Here is a 27,061-nt window from a genome sequence, read left to right as displayed (position 1 = left end):
TGGTTCACTCTATTAATGCTCAAATGTGAACTCCCTTTTAAATATATGGAGAATGATATTCAGGGAGCACCATGAGATGGAGGATCCCAATTTAAGAGGAACGTAGTCTTCTACCTTCATAGGTAGAGGAACCCAATAATGAGACTGGATTAGGTCCGTTAGGGGAGAACAATACGCTCGCTTGATGCTTTTAAACCACATAGTAGGGGGTGGGCCCCACAGATGACCTGAAATGAAATTTTTACTTTTGATTTTTTTCTTCCAATATTTGCAGGTGTGCTCCACCACTTTTGTAGGGTGAGGAAGTATGCGTTTAATAATGTTTCCGTTTTGAGAGACCAACTCTTATGCAAAACCATTTTTTGATCTTTCTGTGCTAAAATACTATTATTTGCTTAAAAATAGGCGTTTGATAAATCCGTTCTAAAAATATTTTCAGCACACTATTAGAATAAGTTGGCTTTTGATAATTTGAACCAATTTTATCATCTCCTCTTTTGTTCTTTGGTAAAAACATCACCTCCGTTTTTTATGTTTTTGCAAATTGTGTTACTTATAATACTTTTCTGATCGGTCTGTTCTTAAAGATCAGAAGAACGAACCGTTTTAACTAACATCTTTACACCACTCTTCCGTTCTCAAAGAGCAGAAGAAGAATGCCAAAAACATTTTTTAAGAACGATTACCGAACGCGCCCAAAGAGCACATTGCCCTTCCCTTCCCTGACGTGGCGGTGATCAGACTCCCCATGACCAGCCGACTGATTTAAATGGAAAGCGAAAAAGCGGCAAAGTTCAATTCCCTCTCGACACTTTTCAAATGTCAGGAACCGTCGCGGACAGAACATCCTTCTTTCGTTCCCAAATTGAAGACCGAAGGTCTCTTTCTTTTGCTTCGAATCTCCAATTATTGTCTGTACCTTCACATCATTATTCGAGGTTCCCATTCAAATTCTTCGTTTACTTCGTCTTTATAAATCTCTGCGGATTATTTCGCAGGTTAAACGACGGAACTCTTCGAATTCTGGAGTCTGTTTTGACATCGAAAGATGTCAAGTCCTTGCTTGAAATTCGATCCGGCTTGTTAAAATTTATAAACTGTGAACTTGCTTGTATTCTTCAAGAGATCGCTGAGAAATCCGTCGAACATAAGCTTTCCGTCCTTGAATTCTTCATTCGTACCTTCGCTCTTGCAGGCGATGTGGAGGCAAGTGTTCTTTCCGTCCGTGAAATTTTTCATGGTTTTGCGAACTTATTTCGTTCTCCTTTCCCCTCGTACTTTGCAGTTTAGTTTTCTATTTTAGGTGAATTGAGATTTTACTATTCTTTTGGAGTGGATTTAACTCCCTGCTTTTTTGGCTGGATACTTTGAGTTGACTAACGATACTTGGAGCAATTTAGAAATGAATTCATCATAAATCATATTTTTTCGTTGATTTCAGTTTGCTAACTCTATATTTGAGTTAACCTTTTGTAAAGATTAATCACTGTCAAACTATTTCCATTTGAAAAATCATTTCTGGTGAAGAATCTAGAATTGCTACTGGCAGACTCTTCTAGCCTATTTCAATTTTAATCTGGTTTGGATATTCTATAATGCTTATAACTAGGAGAGGATCCAGGAATTACCCTTTCCCACATATAATTAGTTGTGTAAACTATACTCAAAAGGTGATATATTTATTGTGCCATATGAACTCTTTTGGGTTGAATCGTTAATGTGTCCACACATTTTAAGCAAAAGTAATTTACCAAGTGACAACATAGGGAATTCCACTTCAATATCCCTCTAGGTGTGCACTTTAAGAAAGCATACCTTATGTTAGCCAATGATTTAGATTTTGAGAGTCACCAAATAATGTTGTAGAAAGTCTTCTTATATCATGCAGTGAAGAAAGCTGTATTAGTATCTTCCTTAAAGTTCATGAGAATGTGGATTAGTGGTCATTGGATTCAGATGCATGAAAGGCTTTAAAAGGGTATTTTGCTTTTCACCTGTGGGGCTGAATTTGTTAAATGACATGAACACCCTGAAGCAAGGTAAGTTGTTAGTGACTGAGTACATGGCCAAATGTAATTAACTATAACTTAGGAGCTATACTCGCGAGGATGTTGAGCAAACACTATTCAGACTCCTTACTGGGCTCAACTCCGACATCTTGTCATGACTAGCACTTCACTAGGAGCAAGATGCCCCTTAAACCTTTCAGGTAGCTCTTGAATTTGAGACATCTACAGGGAGTTCACCCCAAAAGAAGAGCTTCTAGCCTAGGGAATCTAACTATTGAAGGTCAATCCCTAATACAATCAATTTGGGAATCTTATTAATCCAAATGTCAATTTGACACCAGCAAGGGTAAAGGCATCTTGGTTGCTGCCCCCACGAAAAATTGTCCAACACCAATCTGTTAAATGCTAGGGATTTGGACATGTTGCTATAGAATGTCCCAATAGAAGTCTTTACCATGGAAATCTTGAGTAAGATGATACTTAGAAACCTTTGTACGAGGACCATGAACCAGATGAGAACATGTTAGATGAGCAACTTGATGTGGTTAATGGTTCTAAGCTTTGAGTTATGCAGTGTATAGCTTTAGAACCTAAGGAGAACAATGATTGGTAACAGATCAATATTCTCGTCACTTACGCCTGCCATTAGGGTAAGAACTATCATGTTGCCATTAAGGATAGCTTCATGGATGTAGTTACCTGAAGTGGCTTTACCAAATTGGAACTCAAACTAAAGGCTCATTCCATAATATACAAGGTTATTTAGGTAGATTAGTCTACCATCCCAATCACTTTTAGGTGCTTAGTTATTCCCTTTCACTTTGCAGGCTATGAGGAGAGAGTGTGATTTAATGTTCTGGAGATGGATGTTGCTCACATTATTTCTGGGAGGCTATAGTTATATGACAAAGTTGTGGTCAGTTATGGTAGATCTAACATTTATTCTTTGAATTTAAGGAAGATTAGATTGAGTTTAGTGGTCTTAAAATAACCTAAGGTCGTAGAGTATATAGGGGTAATACCTCAAAGCAATCTGAAATGCAAAAAGTATTAGGTCAATAATAATTTGAAGATGAGTGCAAGGAGTTAGGACTTGCTTATGCTTAGTTGCCAAATTCATTGAGGTTCTTAGAGAAGCACAACCCTTTTAAGAGGAGTTTGAGCAATTTTTTTCTCGAGGAATTCTGATGTAATCCTAGGTCATGGTCAATCTTCAAGATCCTCTTTTAGAGGACCAACAGTAATTTAGGGTTTTTACCTTGCTGTGTAGGACAAATCACAGGTGGACAGCAGCTTGATATAATCAATTATACCCTGCGGCTAGGGGGTTTTGACTTCCAACTCCTGCGGCTAGGGTTAGGGGTTGTAGGGCTAAGAGGGGAGTGGTTTTGGAGGGGAAGTTACAGTTTGGCCAGGCTGAATTAGTGTTGGAACTAGAAGAAAATAATTCTTTTTCAACAGATTTTTCAACAGATTTATTCCTCAAGCTAGGGTAAGAAATTTAGCGTTTTGTAATTTCTGAGTTTTTGGGATAGGGTAAGGGTTAGGGTTAGGGTTAGAGTTGAGTATAGGTAGGCTCTGTCTTGGGTTGTTAAATCCAAAAGGGGGTTGGTTTTGGGTGATTGGTTGAAGAGTCGTTAGGTTTTTAGTGTTTTAGGATTTCTAGGGTTTGAAGGAAGAACATGAATTCCAGGGTTTTAGTAATCTAATGAATGATAGGGACTGTGATGAGGTTTGAAGGTTAATTGTAGGGGAAAGGTAGCTGCGATCCTAAGGGAGGTAATAGAGAGGAGGGGTAGGTGAATTAGGGTTTTATGGTTGGGGTTAGGGCTGCTGCTGCCACAAGGAAGAAGGGGAAGGGAGTGTTGCTTAAGGACTGGGAAGGGAGTTAGGGTGGGGTGGTGATTGAATTTACTTCATTAGGATGGAAGTTCACTTGAAGGCTGCTGGAACTTGACTATCTCTAGGCTGCCACGAGCTTGAAGAAGTGGGAATGAAGTTTGAATTTTCAGAAATAACCATCACAGCTTGCGGATTCCTCTTTGGAACCTGCAATTCCTACTCTTCCTTTGAATCTCAATTCATCCAATTAATTATCAAGTCTTATCGGTTGCAGCTAAGTGGGGCTTTATTTATAGACTCTTGCACGAAGGCAATTTGATTAGGACTCAACAAAATAAAAGACCACTTAGGTTTCAACTCTCAATAAGGATTCAATTTGAAGTGGAATTCCTTCTCACCCTAAAATTCTACTGAAGCAACTCAACTAGAAGAGGACTTCTAATTATGAACTTCTAGAAAAGACTTGCAAAATTAAAACTTCCTACTTTAAGAAGGAAAATAAATTGAAAACAGGATTCCAACTGGGACTCCTAATTAGATGAGGACTCTATCATAACTTGCTAACCATGGAGACAAACTCAAAAAAGAAAGTAGATCTGGACTCCTTGTAGAAAGTGACCGCAACTAAGGTAATCCTTCTCTAATTGGGACTTCTAACTTGACTGGGACTCATCCATAATAAAAATAGATATGGGCTCTAACAATACTCTGCATCCAATAAGACCCATTAGGTCCCAAAAGAGAGGGCAAAATGACCAATATGTCCCTGGTCGAGTTCGGCCTTCATGGAGGGCTGCAGGGAAAAAGGGCAGGGTACTTCCTGGTGACATAAAACTAACAAATGAATTATCACTCATGCAAATCCATCACCCAATTGACTTAATTCTTGGTTCCTCATTGCTAAACGACCCCCATTACCATATGTATCCCAAAGATCATGCTGAATCAAAGTAGCAAGTAGATGACTTAATTCTAAAGGGTTGTGTACAAGAGAGTGTTAGCCCCTGTCCGAAGGAATGTCACTTAAAAAATGTGAGTTGATATTGAAGCCAAAAGTATTTGTTTCCTATACCTAAACTTGATGATATGGATATGATGGTTGGCAATTTCTTTTTAAGATTGATACTCAGCAGTGGTATCACCAAATTAGGGTAGACTTGGGGATGAATGGAAGACAGCCTTCAGCATAAAGAATGGCTTCTTTGAATGGTTAGTCATGCCTTACATGGTGCTTCCATGAGAGTAACAAATGAAGTGCTACGTCCATCCAATGACAAGTTTTTGGTGGTTTAGTTTGATGACATCCTCATCTTCCCTCTTGGACCAATTACTCCAAGTCTTTCAAGTGTTTTACAAAGAAAACCTTTATATTGGTTACAAGTAATTTTCATTGAGTTTAATATTTTAGCGCAAGGAAGAATCTGCTGATCCCGAGAATGTGAGAGCTATTGTTGAGTGGCTAACCTGACTAATATCTATAAGGTGTGAAGCTCCTGTAGCTTGAGTATCTTTTATAGGAGGTTTATTACTGGTCAGTTCTAGTGCATTGCCTATCACTGATTGCATTAAAAGGAAGGAGTTTAAATGGATTAAAGTGCTGAGAAGGCCTTTAGAGAGATCAAGAAGTTGATGATGGATGCTCTAGCCCTTTGTCTTTTAGACTTTTTGAAAGTCTTCAAAGTAAACTATGATGCATCTAGTGTTGGAATTGGTGGTGTCCTAAGTCTAGAAAGACATTCTACTCCTTATTTTAGAAGCAACGAAATTCCTTACATGACAAAGGAATTCTATGTAGTTGTCTAGGCCTTGCACTGTTGGCACCATTATTTCTTAATGCAAGAACTTTTGTTATTCCATGATCACTTTACCTTAAAATACTTGACTGCCTAAAAGAAGTTAAATTAAAGGTATGCCAAACAAGTCCAATTTCTCCAAGGGTACTTAGCTCGGTACCTTGGTAGATGCTTCCCACTCTTGGATAGCCTGCACCTTGTTTTCATCTGTTCAACATGTTCCACTCATAACCTAGTGGCCAAGGAAGTTAAAACCTCCTTGTCAAAGGTTTGGAACTCTATTGTTAGTTGTCCCTTAATACCTTGCAAGTGTTGTATGTGCTCCTCTAAAGTTTTCCTGTAGATGGCAATATCATCGGAGAATGCACAATACTGAGGAACGGGTGTAGCAGGCTAGAGCTAATCATTGGAATTGGAAGAGCTGCTAAATAAATGAAAGCAAGTGAGTACGGATAAATCTACAATATTGTTATGTGCAATAAAAAGAGCTTAATTATGTGGGCCAACAAAAGAATCGAATTCTCCTTGAGTTCAAACTTCATTTCTAACTGATGTATGGGGGCAAAGACTTTCTCGTTAGCCTGGTTGAGCTCAAAGGGCTTGATGCAGTTTGGTTGTCTAAAAACTGCCTCAGGTGTAAGCATTCCTGCAATCCTGCCTACACCAGCACCATTAGGTGTTGGGTTCCCCTACATCAGCAGCAAAAATCGTGGGTTATGTTTAATATATTTTCATTTTTAATTATCCTATTAACTGTTTTACTTGAGTCTTAAAATTGTAATTCCATTAGGAAGCTGAAGTTACTGTTTGCGTGAAACAGTAACCATGAATAGTAACTCTGGTCCTAATTGAGTCCTACTTTGAGTCTAAGTCATATGTTAGCCAATGTGGCAATATATATTGATGTGATAGCTCAGTTGAGCCTACGATTTTATTAGTAGAAGATTATTTTGAGCATTGTTGCTTTGTGAGTTAGTGTTACTAATCCCCTATCTCTCTCCTATGATTCCCCTATGCTGTCCCAATCAATGTCCAGTAAAGAAGCTTCAAGCTTGTAGAAAATTCTGAAAGTTCAACGGTTGATTCAAGCATCACCTGTGCTGTTCTTCAATAACAGTGACTTCTTTTTCTTCTTGTCCTCTACTCCGATCCCCAATCTCCCTGTTCTTTCTATTTTTGTTTTCCTTAAACTCTAGGCATCAAAACCTATCTCCAGCTGAAACTAGCCATTAGAATCAATGAGAAATCCACCCCATAGCCTATACCTGTCATCCCCTTCTTCCAGTCAAGAGTATATATCAAAATACCAGCCAAAACCCATGGTTCTAACCCTATAACCCTTTTAATGAATATCTGGACTTCTCTAGAGACCTAATATTCATCATCATCCCCTCAACCTCAGTAACCTTCCATCCCAATTTCAGCCCTAAACGGACCAACCAAAACCTTCATCTGTCCATCCTTGTTATTATTGTCACCCTATTTTCCCTCCAAAATAAGAAAAATTTGGATATCTCCAAATCCTCATGTTGTTTTTTTACTTTATTTTGCTTATTCGGTTTTGTTAGGATCTTATAGAGTTTTCTCTTTCTCGTAATATTCCCACACTGGGAGATTTAATTGGTTGTATTTTTGGAAAGTTATTAGTATAAATAAAGCTCCTGCTTTGTCCTTCAGACACAAGTTAGGATTTCACAATTCTTTCAATAGAGATTTCATCAAAAGAGGGCATTCACTTCTGCCCAAGTTCCCAAACAGGAAAGTATACCCAAATACAATTACAATCTGAAGTACATCTGAGCTTCTACATCCTTCTGAATAAGGTCGACTAGCTCCTCTAGAGAATCGCGAGACCTGGCGCTGTGTCGACTGAATGCCATGAAATCAGCTGGCTGGTTTTGCTCCCTCCAAACATACACAAATCCTTTGCATGAAGGATAGCTGACTTTTATCTTATTTTCCCTTTCAAAGGATGGACTTCCCATTACCTTGGAAGCTTCCATTAATAATGTCTAATGCCAACTTGGATTAGATCGAATACCCAAGCCTTCATAGATTGCTTTCATTTCTATAGCTAATACTTAAAGCTGTTTTCCTTTACCTGCAAAAGCCAGAGTTGATCTCTCCCTTCATGCATTATTAGACCTCCATAAAAAGCTACTGAGTTCATTAAATCCCTATGTCACTGCAGTTGATGTAAACTGTTTGCACCACCTAATGAGGGCCCAAAGGGCTTGGCAGTGCCTTACAGCCCCACCAGCATCCCCTGGCTTAGTCAACTGAGAAAAAGCCCAAATTGGTTGTCAATCTACACCAGCACCTTCATTAGATAAACTCTTAAGAAGCATGTTTACCACTTATAAGGAGGGTGTCCATTCTTTGGCTAAATTGCCATGTTTTCTTCACTCCATTTTCTTATTTTGTTTTGTAATTTTATTTATTTTCTTTTCTTTCGAACATAGTATAAAGTTTTGGGGTTACCATGAAGGCATGAACTCCTTGCCTTGCCCCTGCTTATAAATTGGTTCTTGATTACTTTCAATAACCATTTCAATGTCCAATTTGTTGACCAACTGATGTTGGGGAACTCTATGGATCCTACAAGGGCTGGTTGGGTGTCTTGGTGAGAGTAATGTCCTAAAGGAGAGCATTCTTAACAAGCATGTTCACCACTCAGTAGGAGAGTGCCATTCTTTGGCTAAATTGCCGTGTTTCCTTCCCTCCATTTTCTAAATTTATTTATTTATTTATTTTTATTTTACATATTTAACATAGTATAAAGTTTTGGGGTACCATGAACTCCTTTCCCTGGTCCTCTTTATAAATTGGTTCTTGATTACTTTCAATATCCAATTTGTTGACCAATTGATGTGGGGGAACTCTAGGGATGGGGGAACTCTAGGGATTATGGATCCTACAAAGGCGGTTAGGTGTACTCTTGGTGGGACTAATGTCCTAAAGGGAAACATTAAATGAATGTGGGGGTGGGGTGACTGCATATAATTGCAAACATGCATGTTTTTCATGATAAATAAAACAATGCTCAACATAATCCTAAGCTAATATGCAAAGACTAAACAGAATTTTAATTGGAAAATATGAGGGTGTTGGGATCATGGCTATGTGAAGCATAACACATATCGAATGCAAGCCTATTAAAAGTTTTGAAAATAACAAATGCTACCCTGGTTTTTAATGCAGCTAATGATAGAGAACAATCAGTAAATGACAAAAAATAATCATTACTTTGTAACGGAAATTTCATCCTACCATAGAAAGAATTGAGAATAAACTGAGTTAATGGATAAAGAGTTAAAACATAGCATACCTAAAACCACTTTCATGGGATGGCTGCACAGCAGCAATGGGTGAAATAAATAAATAATAAAGAAAAAAGAAAAAAGAGAAGCACAATATATAAGGGGGAAGGGAGAAACACAAAAATGTTCTTCCCTTTTTTTTGGTTTGCCGGGGAGAGGGGGGGGGGGAAAGGAGGTGGCCAGATGTTGGTTTACCTTCACAGAAGAAGGGGCAGGAAAATAGGATTACTGTGGTAGAAAAAAATAAAAAATAACGGTAGAGGACTATCGAACAGGGGGGTTTTGGGGTGTGTGTGTGTGTATGGTGGTGGTGGTGGTGGTGGCTTGCTTCGAACAAGAGAGAATAGGAGGAGAGAAAGGAAATATCATAGAGGAGGTGGAAGCCTTTTCATGTAATGAGAGAGAGATCCCAATAAAGATCTCTCTCTCTGTCACATCCCCACGCCAGTACCCTTATCTGGAATACCCGGTGGTGTGATCCACAGTCTCGAAAATCAAGTTTAGGGCGATTATATACCCACATAGCACAATAATATAATCAAGAGCAAGCACAAATCATTGTATTCAAGTAATTTAAGAAACAATCAAGTAGGATCTCAGAAGGGTCACAAAAAAATATCAGAGTGCGGAATAAAATATACCAATCAAAGAGATAATTGTAGAGTGTAGTTGAAATTAACTCTATAAACCAAAGAGGAAGGTAGATCGAAACTCTAAGGTATTACAACTGAAAGAAATAAAGAAACTAAGAATCATTCTAAAGCTAAACAAAACGAGTATCTATATCCATCAAACAAAATCTAGACTTAGATGTCTTCGTCATCACACATAACACTCTAGCTCCAAGATCTGGCTAATTCTGGTATGCTCAATCATCATGCGGGTATGCTTCACTGTATTTCTCGTAGTCACCAATATCTTGGAAACCAAACGAGTCACAAGCAGTGGCCTCATAGTTTGGAATCTCGCAGTCATCGGTACCTGCAACACAATCTAATAAAACATGTTTCCCAAAGGGTGAGCTTAAAAGAACTCAGCGAGCAGTTCAAACACAATAAACAACTACAACAATCATAATCTTAAGAACAAGAACAAGGCATGAAATGCAAATGATATGAAACAATATGCAAGTATGCTTCTAACTCTATATATGCTGGTCTTTATTGGTAGACACACATTAAGATGAAACACCATACTCCTCTGGGTAGGTCTCAGTCACTTTCCCCTTAACCCTCTAGGTCTATTGGGTTCTCGGCGGTAGTTGGGTTAGGGCATCCCTCTTGGACTTTCTATGGTTGGGGTTTAGGTCAACATTATAGCTCACCACCATTGGCATGAGTATTGGCACGTGTCAGGGTTATACTTAGCCCAATGCAAGTCATCTACTAAGTCACATCTACTTAGGGTCGGACGCTTCCATTCCTTGCCTCTTGCGATCCTTTTCGGTATCCTTCCCCCTAAAGTCACCGTCTCCCTCTCGGCTACATAGACTTTTAACCCTATTGGTCATCGACAAATAATAAACGGGGTGCTTTCACGTCCTCTCATGGGTTGGTTACTGGTGTCACATCCACCCTAAATCCTCCAAGGGGTACCCTATCTGGATTACCCGGGGGAGTGATTTACGGTCCCGCCGATCAAGTTTAGGAACGATTATAGCCACTTAGCACAATAATCAAAAGCAAGAACAAATCTTTGTATTCAATTACTTTAATAACAAAAGTCAAGAAAAGACCTCAGAAGGATCACAAAAGAACATCAGAGTGCGGAAAAGATACCAATAAAATACATAGTCAAAAAGCGGAATGAAGGGGGAACCCCACTCTACAATAACAACGGAAGGTAGATCGAGTAAAAGTAAAGGTTACAACCGGTTCTCAAAAGAAGGGAAAGAAAAAGGTAATTAACTAAGTTACAGTTTCTTCTAACTTATACAATGTTTCCTCAATAAGATAATCATAAGAAACTAGACCAAGCTGAATCTGCTCCTGACAAATATCAGTCTCGAACTGATAGTCTTCATCGACGTAGTCACCATGATCAGTATTGTGTGAGTCATCAATTTGGTCTTCATAGTGTTGACCATCATAGTCAATAGTAGTAGTACCTGTAGAAAAGTCTAACAGAATGTGTTGCAAAAGGAGTGAGTTCAAAAGAACTCAGCAAGGCAGTTATTCCATAAAACATAAGCCATATGAATACAAGCCATAACATGATGCAATATGATATGAAACACATGATGCAAGTATGATTCTAACTCTATGAATGCTAGTCTCTAAGGTAGACATTCTTTAAGTCATAGCACCATACTTCTTTGGGTAGGTCCGCTCACACCCTCAACCATTTAAGATATCTTGGGTTCGCTCAACCATTTAAGATATCTTGAGCAGCCGGTTGGTAATGGGTCCTGCATCCCTCTGGGACATTCCTTGGCTGGGGATTTTGTCACCACTCTCTCACACCACCATTTGGTATAAGTATTGACGCATGTCACGATAAAGCCTAGCCCAATGCAAGTCATCTACTCAGTCATGTCAACTCAATCCGGAAACTTCCATTCCTCCTCAACCATTTAAGATATCTTGGGATCCTTTCCGGTATCCTTCACACTAGAGTCACGGATATACCCACCGGACTCATCAACCCTATTGGTCATCCACAAATAGTAGACGGGAAGCTCTCACGTCCCCTCATGGATCATTTCACTGGTCTTGAGTGCCCGTGAGCCCAAGTTTAGCTATTTACAATCCTACCAATAAATGGCTCCCATAATGTGATTCATGACCTCTCACGGATCATTTCACCGGTTTTGAGTGCCCACAAATCCCCACTGCTACCACGAGTCGTTCGGTCTCAATACCCTTCCGATTCGTGTCTGACACGACAAGGACATCCTAGCCACACTACTAGACAAGTCCTATGTATGTCATCCAATAATCTGGGAAAGCGTCGATGGGCATTTTTGGAGAACATCCCATACTATTCCCTCCGATGTCCAAGGATAGAAGCGTCAATAGGACACTCCCAAATCCTAATTTATACCTAAGCAATCACATGCTTATTTCCATCATAACATATATCAACGATACCATCATATTGAAAGATATGTCATAACATTACATGATCAAGTGTATAAGTAAATGATAAGAATAAATAAACTTGATAAACAAAGTAATTAAGCATGGTGCTACTGTCATAAGGTAACTACAGTAGTCATATGGTGTCTAAAATCAACTAATAAACTAAGCTTACTAAGTTGCCAACAATAGTGTAAAAGTCATACAGTCTATGTTATATGGCGATAACCATCCTTACCTTAAGTTGTGATGATGATGATCCAAAGGTCACAAAAGAATGATCCAATGATGGTATTAAGACCCTAGACAAACATAAATGAAAGATTAAAGAAGAAATCGGGAAAATCGGGGTCGAACGGGTCAAAACGGCCAAGAACACAATTCAGCAGCATGCTTGGTCGATGCTCTTTGGTTGATGGGATCGACCAAGGACAGTCTCGGGGCTGCATAGTGTATTTTGGTGATTTGGTCCGAAATCGGTCTTCCGGGGCTCTGATCGATCCGAAACTTGGAGGGATGATTAATAACAATGTAAGAACACATCTAAGCAAATAATTAACATCATCTAATGGTTTAATTAGAAAGCCCCAAATTGGAATACTAAGTTATAGAGACAAGAATCATAGCATAAATGAGAAATCAATGTAATTGAAAGGGAAGCAAGGGAATTAGTTGGGGAATGGGTTAGGAACAAGATTACAATCATTTGCAAGCTATTAATTAGACTAATTATACTCCACATTTTAGTTTAGGACAAGAAATCAAGTTGTTAAGCAAGGAATCATGTTAAGGCATATCAAAATGAAAGTGAGGTATAGCAAGAATGAAGGGAAATCAATGTAAATGGGAGGAGACACTCTTGATAAGGTGTTTGCAAGGTTGCAGCACCTTGGCCATGGTCTCAACAATAAGAAGAAGAAGAGGAGTGAGTAGGATAGAGAGCAAGAGAGAGAGTCATACCTTAGGAGTTGATAATGGAGGCAAGAGAGAGTGATTTGCAATGATTAGAGTAGAATATCCTTCACCAATATCAAGGAGGAGCTTTGGGGAACCTTCTCCACGTTCTCAGGTGTTGCAATGATTAGAATAGGGTTCAAAACATGAGGCTAGGCTAAATAGGGTGTGGAATATTCCAAAGGAACCATTAACTCGAATCTGGGCAGCCTTGGTTGATGCTCCTTGGTTGATGGGATTGACCAAACAGGATCAACCAAGCATAGTTTAGCAGAAAAATCAGCAATAGTTCAGCAACTTCGGACAGGGATTTGGAGGGCTATACAGGGTCAAATTAAGTGGGGTTTTCTTCTGCAAGTCAATCAAGAAGTCTAGTTTCAGGAAATACCTTAGGATTGTGCACGGGAGTTCATTAGGTACTTCAACTAGTTCACCCCTCTTCGATGCGCAGAATTTCACTAAACACTGACAATGTACTTAAGTAAGGGGCATCATCGTCAATTTCCATGGGTTTTGGGTCAAACACCATGTCTTCTATAAAGAGGGCCCACAAGGACTTCTTCCTTCACTTCGGGACATTGGATCTACCCTAAGGAAAAGGTCGGACATGACCTTCTAAGGCTTTCAAAGATAGCAACATTGAAATCAAGGTCCGACTTCAAGGTCTAACATTAAACAAGCCTTTCTTTATCCCAAAACAAATAGGGTGACCTGGCTAGGTTTGGGCTGGATTTCACAACCGGTCTTGAGCGCTCATGAGCAGTAGTTTATTAAGTGCGACCCTACCAATGAATGGCCCCCATAATGTGATTTGCGTCCTCTCACGGGTTGGTTACCGGTCTTGAGCGCCCACAAATCCCCACTCCTACCACGGGTCACTCGGCCTCAATACCCTTTCTGATAGGGTCGGATATGACAGGGTTTCTCCTAGCCAAACATTGCTAGACATGTCTTAAGTATGTCAACCAGTAATCAGGGAAAGCACCAAGGGGCACCATAGGAAAGCGTCTCATACCACCTCCATTGTAAGGTAAAACATATCGGCGAATTTCGCTGAAATTTCAGCAATATTCGTCGAGTTCGACAGAGGGCGATTTAAAAAAGGAAGTGAAAAATATTGCAAAATTTAAAGCTTTAGCAAAATACACTATTTTCCAGCAGCCTCGCAGGTTCGACAGCCAAAGAACGAGAGAAAAACCTCCGATTCTCTGCAACTCCTTCTGTTGCTGGAAAAATGATTACTAAATCTATTTTCCTGTAATATCGTTGGTTTGCTTCGGTTGAAAATGATTATTTTCTAGTAAATGTATAAGAGAAGCTTACACAGAGTCAATCCAAGAAATCTATCTCTACGATTCTGCTTCTTTAGCTTCGCCTTCATTACCGGCCATCTCAGCTCCGCCTCGGTTGCCGGCGATATGCTTGAACTCCCCACTTGAAATATTGGTGACAAGTTGTTGAAATTCGCTTGTTCCTTGGCGAACCGGCGAACTTCACCGAGATATCGCACTCTACTCCATTGGTATCCCAAGTCAGAAATGCCAAAAGGGCATTCCTCATTCCCTGATCACAACTTAGGCAATCACATTACATTATGATTCCATACATATGTCAAAGCAATATCCATTCACAGTCCAATCATTCATATTCAAAACCAACATGTAATTCACATCATGGATAGTATACTGTAATTACAAAAGTATAACAATAAAGAAAAAGTTCTAAAACAATAGCTAACATATGCATACAAATCTTATCATAGTATAGCACATAATGATGTCAATTGTGAGTGAACGTACTCACCTTATATTTGACTTCGTAAACTTTGAGAAAGGGATCAAAGGGCAAGTCCTAAATCACCAAAATACTCTAAAAAAACATGTATAGAACATAAGGAACAAACCCTAATGATCGGAGACAAAACGAAGCAAAACCAGAGAAAAGTTGGTGTCACTGACTCCGTTGGTGGCTTAAAGCAAACAGGGTCAAGCGACCAACCTTCTGCTGTACGAACATAAAACCCTAAAATTGGTCGGAAACTTTTGGTTTGAGATTGGAACACTTAGAAATTAAAAGGGAAGATCAATAACTGTAAAAAAGACTATCTAGCAAGATCTAAGCATTTAACAAGGCCTTTGGAATAGAAATCTATCGGATCACATAATAGGCTTAATCCGCGGATCGATCCGTAGATTTCACAAAAAGACTAGAATGAATGGGGATTCATTTTAGAGATAAGAAAACAGTAGATCATGCATAGAAAACAACCTAGGAATATATTAGAACTAAATAACCACAGTAAGAATAGATTATGGTCTCAGGCTAGGTTAAACACCGAAATCACACCGTATTGACTACGGAAAGAATAGAGTGAATGGGGATTCACTTTAAGACTAAGGATTAGAGATTAGGTCATTACAGTAGCATTAGATCTTCCTCACAATCATGAAATTGGGTAGAAACAGAAGAGAGAGGAAGATCTAACGAGAAACAGATCGATTACTAACCTTGTAGAAGAAGAATCGACGGATAAAAACTTCGACAGATGCTTGAGGATCTTCCTTGGCTTCAAAGAGGAGGCGCTAAGGTTCTTCTCACGTTCTCTAGAGGCTTTAGAACATTATGGGACGAATTAGAACGAAATTGGAATATATAGGGCTTCAAAAACCTAATTTTCCAAAAAGTGACCAAACTGTCCCTGGGAGGGTTGGTCGCTTAAAGCAACCAAGGGTAAGCGAACAAGCTTGACAGTAAGGCCAAAAATAAGATTATTGGTCTCCGAAAGCCACAAGCTCCACTTGGGTCCTTCACCAACTTAAGAAAGGGTCTTACCTGACTTTATAGGACCTTCCAAAGGTGTCATCACTGTATTCTTGGTCCGCCTTTCTAGTCAATCTTCATTCTAATCACATAATCTTCCAAACTCACTCGGGGTTTCCATACTGGGATCATCATCATCTACCTCCAAGGGTTCTAGGTTAGACCTAAAGGGTTCAAATTGGGATGGCTCACAACTGTCTTCTTCCTTCACTTCGGGTATTCGGACCTACAATATAGATTTCCGGATTAGGGTTAGGTGGGATTTCACTCTCTCTCTCTTTCTCCTCTAATTCATTGCTTTCTTCAATTTTTTTTCTTCTAATTCATTCCTTTCTTCAATTGTGATATCCTAATAACTAAGGCTCACTCTGGAAATTCAGAAAGTGCATGAGTAAAGACTATCCATGGGCTGATTAAAATGTATGGGTCAAACTAAAACCTAAATGACTGCTTAAATCCGGATTGAACTCAAATAAACCCAAACAAATCCATTTGGCTATACTATAAGAAGAACTCCATCAACGTGCACTCCAATCCATGAAGGAATTATGGATCAACTCCAGTTGATCCATGTAGAATTACATTGACCCAATAAGCAAAATAGGATAGAGAAAGGCTATACAATAGGGGCTATATTCATCAGGGGCTGTGCTTCTCATCAAACCAAAGGACTCTACCAATATGATAACCTGCAAACTCATCTTCCATCCATATTTGTTCTCCAGTAGGTTGTTCTCTACCCTGGCACTGATGATTTAGACTGAACTGTTGTGAATGTGGACTGATTCCAATGCTAGTCATGGTCTCTTACTGTCAGTGAGCAAGTTTGACAGACAAGCTATATCATCTTTTCTGAACTTGGAGAACTGTAGTGAAAATTCTATTGGCTGGAGTGATCTGATTTTCCCAGCTACAAGCATTTCATGTGCACTCCCACCTAAATTTAAGAAAGGCCAGGCCAGCGGCAGAAGCATTCCTCTTGTTCAAAGCCAAATGCATTTTGTGCAAAACTAGTGAGTTCGGGAACCAGATATGCATTTAGAGTTCCTTACCATGCCCACCATTTAGCAGCAGGTGTAGGGAGGCCTGAACTGCATCATGCAGTATACAGTCAACCTTCTCATGTTGCATACAATGGCATCCAAGCATGACTCCGATGTACCTATGGCTACACTGGAGTAGATGACTGTTCTTTATACTGCCATGCAACACCCAGGAACGATGCTGCTGCCTATTTTCATTATCTATATCTGCAGCATTCTTATCCTTGTCCTTGCCAGCTTATATGCACAGGGAGCTCTACCAGCATACTGCTTTGCCCAAACAGGTTGTCTATGCTTCTGCTGGGGTTGCAACCTAGCTGCAGCTATTGCAGCTGTGACCAGAAGACCAGCAACTGGTTGCATGCTGTCCAGCGGCACAATCTGGCTACAGCCCGCCTTAGTGCCATCTGGCCCACCTTTCCTTCCACCTCTCTCCTGGCCTGCCATCTCACCTACCACTTGGCAGCACTAACTCATCACCAACGAACTATTGGGCCCATATTGGGCACAAGTTTCAGATCACCTCACTTACTGACCATTTCAACAGATTTTCAACTGCACCAAGATTCCCTTGAGCCACCAAATTACTGCAGATGATGTCAACTGCTGCCAGCTAAGCCTGTAAATTGTCTATACATAAACTGCCAAGTTCACTAAACTGTTATCAAACTCCTGCATGGACGTTGGAACCTCTTCACTGGCCACCTCAGAACTGTGCAAAGACATTATCATTGGATAATGTTGCAAAATTGACCACATTAATGAACTGTACATTGCCTCAGTAGCTTGAGTCTTGAGACTTCCATAATTCTCTTTCCTCTTGTTTGCTGTTATTATCTAGTTCTCCTTCAGTTGTAAAATTTAAAACTTATTCCTTAGTATCTGAACTTCATATTGCAGAAGTATGAATGGATGTGAAGTCCTAACCCAAGATTTTTGAGAAAACAAGCTACCACAAAATACTGGCACTTGATGTCTGATCCATTTGTGTAATTATCAGTCTATGTGTGATGGTTGGGTGACTTTGTTTTGTTTACAGAGGGACACTCTTCTAAATTATAATCTCACCTCCATTGGAAATCAATTCCATAAATTTGTGGTTACTTGCAAACTTTGTGACTATTGCTTATGACTGATTTGTTTGCATACTTAATGCATTAACTCTCTTAGTACTATGTATTCCGTTTTTAGTTACCACGTTCCTACTGCTGGTATATTAAGCAGAAAAGAATGATCTGTGGTAATGGTGGTGGATGTAACGCTTAGATTCATCATCTATTTCCAGTTTATGTATGTAATTCTATCAGAATTTCAAATTTTTGGCATGTTACTTTCCATGAACTAAAATTGTTTAGGTATTTTTTGCTTTATCCATTATGAATTGATGGTCCATAGTGATTTGTACATCCTGTGTTCCAGAGTTGCTTGATGTTAAGGTATGAGGCCTTAATTCTTCGGGAATGTAATTCCACAACTCATCTCTGGCTTCATGTTTCATACAAGGAGTGGCTATCATTTGCTGAATGTTCATTTGATAATGGATTTTACACTATCGCAGTTAAGGTAACTGGTTATCCTCTGATGCATATGTTCACACATGGTTTAATTATAAGTGTTGAAGCTGATGGAAAGAGCCCAGGTTCAGGAACAACTTTAACAAATAACATTTAGTCAATACAGGCACAAGTGTTCCATTTAAGATTTGTTTTAAACGTCTTAACGAAATTTGTGAAAATTATTGACTTTTTGAATTGTAGTTTAGTGAAAAACGAAAGGGAAAACAGAATGGCGAGAGGAGGAAGATGAAAACCAGAGAAGATTCTAGGATGCCTGACTCATCATGTGTAAGCCTCCTATAGCCAATACCTTTATTTATAGGAAAGTCTAACAATTACATCTAGCATAGGAAATCAACCAAAAAGGTAACTTGGATTCTCGAATCAGTGTAGCACCAACTCCAGATCCTCCATGACCTATTCTTCCAATAATGCCCTTCGACCACTCTCCCTCAAGATGGAGCATAGAGAGTAAATATACTGTTGAATGGTCTGAGAACTTCTGGCTTGTGTCAATGAGACACATTCAGTCTTTATTTGTAATAAGAAAGAAAATTTCTGATGTGGGACTATGACAAATAATTCCCTATTGACAAGTCTACCCTTTATTTGTTAGAATTACAACACTGCCCTCTTGTTGGTGCATAGATATCTATTATGGCCAACTTGCTAGAAATATTTCCAAAAGCTCTAGGTTTTGGTCTCTTAGTGAAGATATCAGCCTTTTGGTTCTTAGATGAGACAAAGGAAATGTCAATCAGTCCAGACTTGATCTTCTCCTTAATAAATTGTCTATCAATCTCTACATGTTTGCCGCTGTCATGTGATCCGGATTATGGGCTATTCTGATTGCTGACTTGCTATCTGAAAACAACTGTATTGGAGCTTTTGACTCTACACTCAGATCTGAAGAAGCCCTTTTAACGACAATACTTCACAGATCCCCTGTGCCATTGCTCTACCTCTGCTTCGGCACTGGACTTGGCAACAACTACCTGTTTCTTACTCCTCCAAGTCACTAAGTTTCCTCCCACATGGGTGTAGTACCCAGAGGTAGATTTCCTGTCATTTGGGCATTCTGTGCAATCCGCATCTGTGTATGCTTCGATGTTCAAGTTCCCATGAGGAGAGGTCATAATTCCTTTCCTTGGGTCTGCCTTTTGATATCTTAGAATCCGGTAGATAGCACTAGATGTGCGAAATGAGGATCATGCATGTACTAACTCACCAAGCTAAGAACGAAAGTGATGTTTGGCCTAGAATGAGACAAGTAAATCAGCTTCCTAACCAATCTTTGATAACTGGCCTTTTCAACAAATTTCCCGTCTTTAGCCTTCAAGTGTAAGTTAGGCTCAATGGGAGTCTCAGTAGCCTTGCATCTTAACATCCCTGTTTTGTCAGTAAATCTAGAGTATATTTCATCTGAGAAAGAGAGAGACCATTAGCCGAGTATGCCAGTTCAATGCCCCAAAAATATGTGTTTTCCCATGACTTTGATTTCAAATTCAGCCCCCATGAATGCCTTTAGGTTGAAATGTCTACTCCACTATTGCCTGTGATGACAATGTCATCCATATAAACTTAGAGTACTATTATAGTATTATGTGAGCACCAATCTTCTTAATAAGTAAGGTATGGTCAACATTACTCTGCCTATAACCGATGGACACCGGCTTTGTGAAATTCGTTAAACCATGCTCTTGGGGACTTTCTCAACCCATACAGAGCATGTTTAAGTTTGCATACCTTCCCATGAGTCTCAGTGGATGTATACCCTGGTGGTAAATACATGTATGCCTCCTCTTGAATTTGCCCATAGAGTTAGGCATTCTTCACATCAAGTAGCTGAAGAAACCAACCCTAATTCACTGCACATGAGAGCACCACATGGATTGTGTTCATTTATGCAACTGGAGCAAATGTTTCTTAATAATCAAACCCACAGGTTTGAGTGAACCCTTTGGCGACCAATCTGGCTTTATATCTTTCTACAATACTGTCAACTTTGTGTTTTGTGACAAACATCCATTTACACTTTGAAGTCCTTTTCACCAGATCCCTTGTTTAGTTTTTATTTTTATTTTTAAAATTCTTTTCCCCCTTCCTAATGCTCACATCTCTTCATCTATGGCTTCTTTCTAGTGTGAATGAGTTAATGATTCTTGTCAGGTGCTAGGAATAGGAGTAGTGGATAGGGAAGAAAGAAAGCATTGGAAAGCTGGGATAGTGACTAATATGACACAATGTTAAAGATAGGGTGCTAAGTGCATGCTCATGGTTATTTTCTAAGTGCAATTGGTAAGTCTAATTAGGGATTAGAAACTGACGTAGGAATCAACTTACCAGGGCTACTCTCTGCTGGCCCAGGAGGTGGTACATCTGACATGCTAGGCACCATAGAGGGAGCTTCTATCACTGCTGTTCTTTAATAAGATTTTAAAGAAGATTGCAATGTAAGTTGTTGCTCCCCATGCACATCACTATCCTTGTCCATCAACCATTATTCCTGTTTGGTTACTCCATCTTCTAAATGGGTATCATCAGTAGGAATATTGAAAGGGATTGCTATTGGGGTAATAAGAACTGGAACCTCTTCACTAGACTCATTCTCCCCCTGAAGAGGTGTAGGTGAAAAATAGGGAATGTTCTCCTGGAAAACCAAATTCATGTAAACAAAAACCATCGAGAAGGTGGATGATAACACTTTAACCCTTTTTGAGTGGCAGAATACCCAAGGAAGATACACCGTAAATCTCGAGGATCAAATTTACCATGAATGTGAGGTTTTGAGCAAGGGCAACACACCCAAACACCTTAATTGGGACTATAAAGGAGGTAAAACCCAAAAGAACCTTAAGAGGAAGCGTTGTTCTAGGACATGGGACAACATCCAGCATAGTATTATATTTCGGCTAAATTTCGCTGTTTCACTACTTGGCGAAATGAAAACAGCTTTGAAAATGGTAAGTTGAAAATTTTGCCAAAATATTGTTGATATATTGCCCAATGGTTGAAATCTCAGCGAAATTTCGACCGCGGAGTGATAATATCGTGATAAGGTCAATTTCTCGGCAATATATTGCCAAGATTTCGATTTTAAAAGGCAAACCAGAATCGAAATTTTGCCACCTCTGAGCGAAATTTCAATTTGGGTTCCAGAGGTTCTCTCTCTTGTTTTAGCTTGATTCTTGCCAATTTTGAGTCGATCTTCAACATCTGGGGATAGTTTTTGCATGATTCTTGCCGTGAACGCTTGCATCACTTCGATCAAATAGCATTTCACTTGAATCTTGTATACTTTCATCTCAGATATTACCACACTTCTCCAAACTTGATTTTTACAAAATTTATGATAGAATGTTGCTTGACGGTATGGATTTAATATATGTTGAACATCGTGGGCCGATTTACAAGCTCACGGTGTTGAAATTTTTTTTCCTCAAAGTAATATATTTATTTATTTTTAGGTATAAAAGAAATTTGTTTTCTTATACTAAAATGAAAAAGATATACATGATATATGCCTTGTTTGAGTATGGATTTGATATATGTTGAACTCTATGGGCAGATCTACGATCTCACAGAGTCAAATATTTTTCCACCCAATAACTAATTAGTTTATTTACTAAAAATTATACATAAATAATTATGGAAAAATAGGAAAAAAGGTTTTGGAAATTATATAAAAAAATGTAATGGCTCTTTGTGTTTTTGAAGTGTTATCTATAAGGTTTCAATGCTGATTTTGGTATGGGCAGCCTATTTTCTTGCCAAAATTTTTTTAAAGTTTATTTTATATTGAAGAAAAAAATACATAGTTAAGGGAAAATTACTAACTAGGTACACGATTTTTTCTTTGGTTGGAGAAAATTATTTTGGTGTTCTTAAGTGGCTTACACATCATTTTGTATGTGGTAGTGATTGTGTCTGGGAGTGGGAGTTAGAGGCAAGGTGGATCATAGGAGGCGCGTGGTTCATAGGCACAATAGAGGCACGGTGAGGCTGTACAACAGCCACAGATGCATGGGAGGGTGAGGCACAAGCACAAAGAGTAGGAGGAAGGGTTAACTTGTATGACACTATTGCTTGGCAGTGGATGAAAACAAAATCAAGATAGTGAAATTTCTGTGGTAGGAGGTTTTTGGGAGGTGGTATTAATAGGTTTAAGGCACACATCACCGTGAGTTAGAATGATGTGGTCACATGCACGAAGGCTTTAGCAGAGGTAGTGAAGGCAATAGAGACAGGGCAGGGTTAAAAGAAAACTGACAAGAGGAGAGTGGATAGAGCACTCGATGAGGCAGTCTTTGGCGTATAAAGTTGATTCGATACTTAGAAGTATATTGACCCCGTTAATGTGGGCAGAGAGTAGAAGGAGAGGGAGATGAGGCGTGCGATGGCAAAGAGCAGGGCATCGTATTGGCAGGAGTAGGAGAGGGCCAGAGCTGGAGCTACAAGAGTTGGTCCCTCCAAGGCTGTAGGGGCTAAAGCATTTGGATTTGGGATTAGAGCATTTTGGTCAGGGGCAAGGGGTGGTATGTTTAGCATCTTCAGTCGGTCACAATGTCAAAGGCCCCTCCATTTGCAGTTGATTATTCACAACGTTAAGACCCAATCCTAGAGTAGGATCTTGATGTTTTCAGGAGGGAACGAAGCAGCCCAAGATCATAGGTGCATGGAAGAACATGAAGGGGAAGGTTAAAGAAGCAGTGGAAAGTGGATGTTGCACGACACCATTCTAGCGAACTCAACATAGGGACTGTACTATAAGAAGATGATAGACACTATTGCATCGGCATGTCTTGGATATGCTGGCGTCACCCTTAAAAAGGTTATGACCGCTTACCTGACACAACAGAATGGGTTGGAGGCATAGATTCGGGGTATAAGACCCTTCTGGTAGATGTACGGATGCACTATTATGTCTGATGGATGAATCGGTCCAACAAAAAGATCCATTACCAACATCATAGTGTATTGTGATAGGAGGACTGTCTTCTTGAGATATGTGGATGCTAATGGTGTTGTGAAATACCACAACTATATCTTTGGACTCCTATAGAACGTGGTGGAGGAGGTGGGGCTGGAGAATGTTGTGTAGATCGTCATTGAAAACGGCTCCAACTTTAAGAAAGCGGGTGAGATGATGATGATGTCAGCTAAGTATCATCAATTTTGGACACCCTGCATGGCCCACTATATCGACCTCACTTTGAAGGATATTGGGAAGATCCGCATTGTTGAGGGCATAGTAGAGAAGGCTATACAGGTGACGAATCTCATGTATAATAATGTCTACGCTCTTGACATGATGAGGAGATCATGTGGTGGTGACTGAGTACAACTTGGTCCTACAAGATTTGCGACAAATTACATTGCCCTCAATAGTATCATAGAGAAGAGGATGGGCCTGAGATCAATGTTTGCATCCCAGGAGTGGTTTGATTGGAGTGGATCCAAGTTAGATAAGTGAATTTTATTCAATTATTTCATAATACAAGTTACTACACTATCTATTTAGTACTAACTTAATATTTTTGTCAAAAGTCAGGAGCACTATTGGCGTGCTGCACGTCTGTACGGCACAACATTCCATCGGATGATTTATGGAGATAGGTGAGTTTTGCAGACCATATAGCCCATTATAAAGGTCCTGCATATGGATGACTCCTCTTTGAAGGGCCCCACTATGCCTCACCTGTATGTAGCCATTCAGCTCATGAAGATTGCTATAAAGAAAGCAAACCTAAAATGCTACAAGGGTTTCCTAAACATTGTCGATAAACGATGGACCAACATCTTGTGCATCTTCTGCATAAGGCTGGTAACTAAATATCCTGGGTTCTTGCCTTGTTGGTAATCCATTCGCTCTTATATTAATGAAAATCTTAAATCTAATTGTGAGTTTGTGAATTACGCAGCCTATTATCTTAACCCAACAACCAATACAACGGACTTTTGGGGTTGGACATAGACCTACTTGAGGCCGTGATGCAGTTGATTGCAAAGTTGGACCCAAACTCGATGCTCCATTCATTCTGTAACAACGAGGTGAAGATAGTAGGCATTATGACTTAGGACTTGCATTTGATTTTTGAAATAATTTAGCTAACTATCATTACAAATGATTGTAGATAAAGATTCTAAGGGACACATTTTGGTCCTTTGGTTCAAATGGTGCTGTGAGGAGATGGATTAACTCCAATCCAGGTTAGATGCGTTATTATTATTATTATTACATTTTATAGATTAATAGATTATTTGTTAAGTGTTAACTTAATATTTTTGTCATAATGCAGCTGAGTGGTGGATTCTATATGGTTCAAGTGCATTATACCTTAGGAAATTGGCTATTAGGGTCCTCTCCTTGACTTGCTCCACCTTTGGTTTCCAAAGGAATTGGAGTACATTCAATTTGATCCACTCGAAGAGGAGTAGATTGGGGAGTAGCGCCATAATGATTTGGTCTTCATCCACTACAATCTTAGGTTGAAGCTACAACACACCAGGGACTAGGAGGAGGGTGGGGGCAGCAAGATTTCATCGACCTCGCCGATATCTTTGAGGTGGAATAAGCTGGTGACTATCCCCTCATTGATTGGGTAAGGGACAGGGGTGAGCTTGCGTTGTACAAGCCTGGAGGGAGGCTTGACCCAGAGATTGCTTGAGTTGTGGAGGCTGATGTTGATGTATTCATGGCATCTCGGGATGGGCAGGCACACACATAGGAGGCAGCTGGTATTGTGGATGAGGATTGGATGATGGCCCCTGGAGCGCACGATGGTGAGTTTATGCCTTCGGTGCTAAGTCTGGTAGATCTAGATGACGCTCTTGCTTCAAGTCAGACTTATGATGATGATGGTGGTGATGAGGGGGATAGTGGGGATGACGGTGAGACTGCAGGTTATGAGGTGATGATGGTGATGATGACGATGACAATCATGGTGGTGGAGGACTTTGAGAGCGTATACCGGTTCTATTACTAGAGACACAGTTACCCCCCAGAGATACACCGGGGAGAGTCAATTCACACATGCCACACAAGATGCGGATCATGGTGGGGAAGCGCATGGTGGTTATCCTCTAACCTACAATTGAAAGGGGAGGGGAAAGCAGCATAGACATGGCTATGAGGATGACACCTCATCATATGGGTCTTTTTACCATCCTATGAATGTGACCAGCTTGATAGGCTCAGTGGGATCCATGAACTTGAATGAATCCAGAGTCTCCACATCTACTTATGGGGCTTGCGGTTATAGTCCTTATGATGTCCCTACTGGTTATGGACATTACGGTATGAGTATCCCTTCTGGTGGCGATTACAGTGATTATTGGTTGGGCTTAAGGGTAAAGTTAGTTGCAGAGTCCATTTTTGGACGGGGTCTACCACCACCAGCACCACTACACTGACCAAAGTCATCTTTTATTCTTTATCCCTATTCTACATTCCCTCAGTCAGGTGTCTCACTCTTATGGATGACGCAACATATAGAGTTGCAGTTTGCGACTACATTGACAACCTTCAACAAAACATGTCATGGGATGACTATGTATTGTTGTTGGAGGAGAGGATCATAGTGGCACGCTTGGTCCTGAGACAGGGGATGGATTCACCAAGGCACAATACTTGGCATTGAGATGATGGAGCCACCATAGCACATTAGGCAGCAATATAGCTTAGGTTATTCCTATTTCATATTCTACACTTGTATAGTTGTACAGTTGTACTTGGCTACTTCTATATTTGTATAATGAAGGAAGAAAAAAATGGGGATATTAATCAAAGTGGAAGTGAATAAGTGGAGAAATAATGAAGAGGAAGATCACAGAAAGAAGAAAAAAATAGAGAAGACAAATCAAAGAGAAGAAGATTTAGTAGGGGAGATAGAACATAAAAAGAACAAACTTAGCAAGGAAAAAAATCGAGAGCAAGCTTAAGAGAGCGAAGAATCCAATAGTTAAGAGTTACCTAGTTTTGGGCTCTAATACCAATTAATGAGGGACAAAATAGAGAAGAAAGAAGGATAAAAAAGATAGGGGAAAGAAGGGGAAATCTGAAAAGAATTAGACTTGAAGTAGGGGAAGAAGGAGAAGAGCGCTAATAAGATGGAGAAGAGAAGAGGATAGAGAGAGAAAAAGGGGGGCTGCAAATGCCCAATGCTAAAACTAAATTCATCTTTTTTTTTTCTCTCTCTCTCTCTTTCTTTTTCAAAGTCTTTTTTTTCTTATTGCAATTTAAAGGGTTATGTATAGCTTTGGTAATGCTTTATAAGAAGTAGAAACTTTTAGTAGACTGGAACAAGGAAGAAAATTCAACCGAAATAGAAATTTTGACCTTGCAAAAGGCCGAAATTTCGGTTGAAATTGGACACTTTTTTATAAAAATTAAAACTTCAATTTCAGGCCTCATATGGACTCAAAATGATTTGAATTCTTGCGTACTACCTATTTCAAGCATAATAAACACAATGGAACTAGTATTTTGTAAAAAAACAATCATTGAAAATTTATCATTCAAGTATACTAACAAATGACTGGTTCCGACAAGTGCAAACTGTATTGCATACAGGTATAGATTCATCAGCATACATGAATTGTTTGGTAGAATGGTTACATATACAACAAGTCAACAAAATAAAATGAC

At 39.5% G+C, this 27,061-nt stretch overlaps 1 protein-coding gene across 2 annotated transcripts in view; it reads left to right on the top strand.

Annotated features, from left to right (window-relative positions):
* The first annotated feature begins 758 nt into the window (after positions 1–758).
* Positions 759–27,061, top strand: part of LOC149024291 (protein DOUBLE-STRAND BREAK FORMATION-like) — a 40,552-nt gene continuing 14,249 nt past the window's right edge. The window contains exons 1-3 of one of the 2 annotated variants that reach the window (XM_089142922.1): positions 759–878; positions 999–1,206; positions 18,278–18,421. In XM_089142922.1, coding sequence (XP_088999048.1) covers positions 820–878; positions 999–1,206; positions 18,278–18,421 — 411 coding nt within the window. In that variant the 5' untranslated portion in view covers positions 759–819. The remainder of the gene's footprint in view (positions 879–998; positions 1,207–18,277; positions 18,422–27,061) is intronic. The other variant, XM_089142923.1, reaches the window with a different exon arrangement.

The sequence above is a fragment of the Hakea prostrata genome, chromosome 2, assembly GCF_041222555.1.
Source record: "Hakea prostrata isolate BN-2017 chromosome 2, UWA_Hpros_2, whole genome shotgun sequence".
NCBI classification, from domain to species: Eukaryota; Viridiplantae; Streptophyta; class Magnoliopsida; order Proteales; family Proteaceae; genus Hakea; species Hakea prostrata.
The sequence above is the reverse complement of the archived record's forward strand: the minus strand, read 5'-3'. Positions and strand labels throughout refer to the sequence as shown.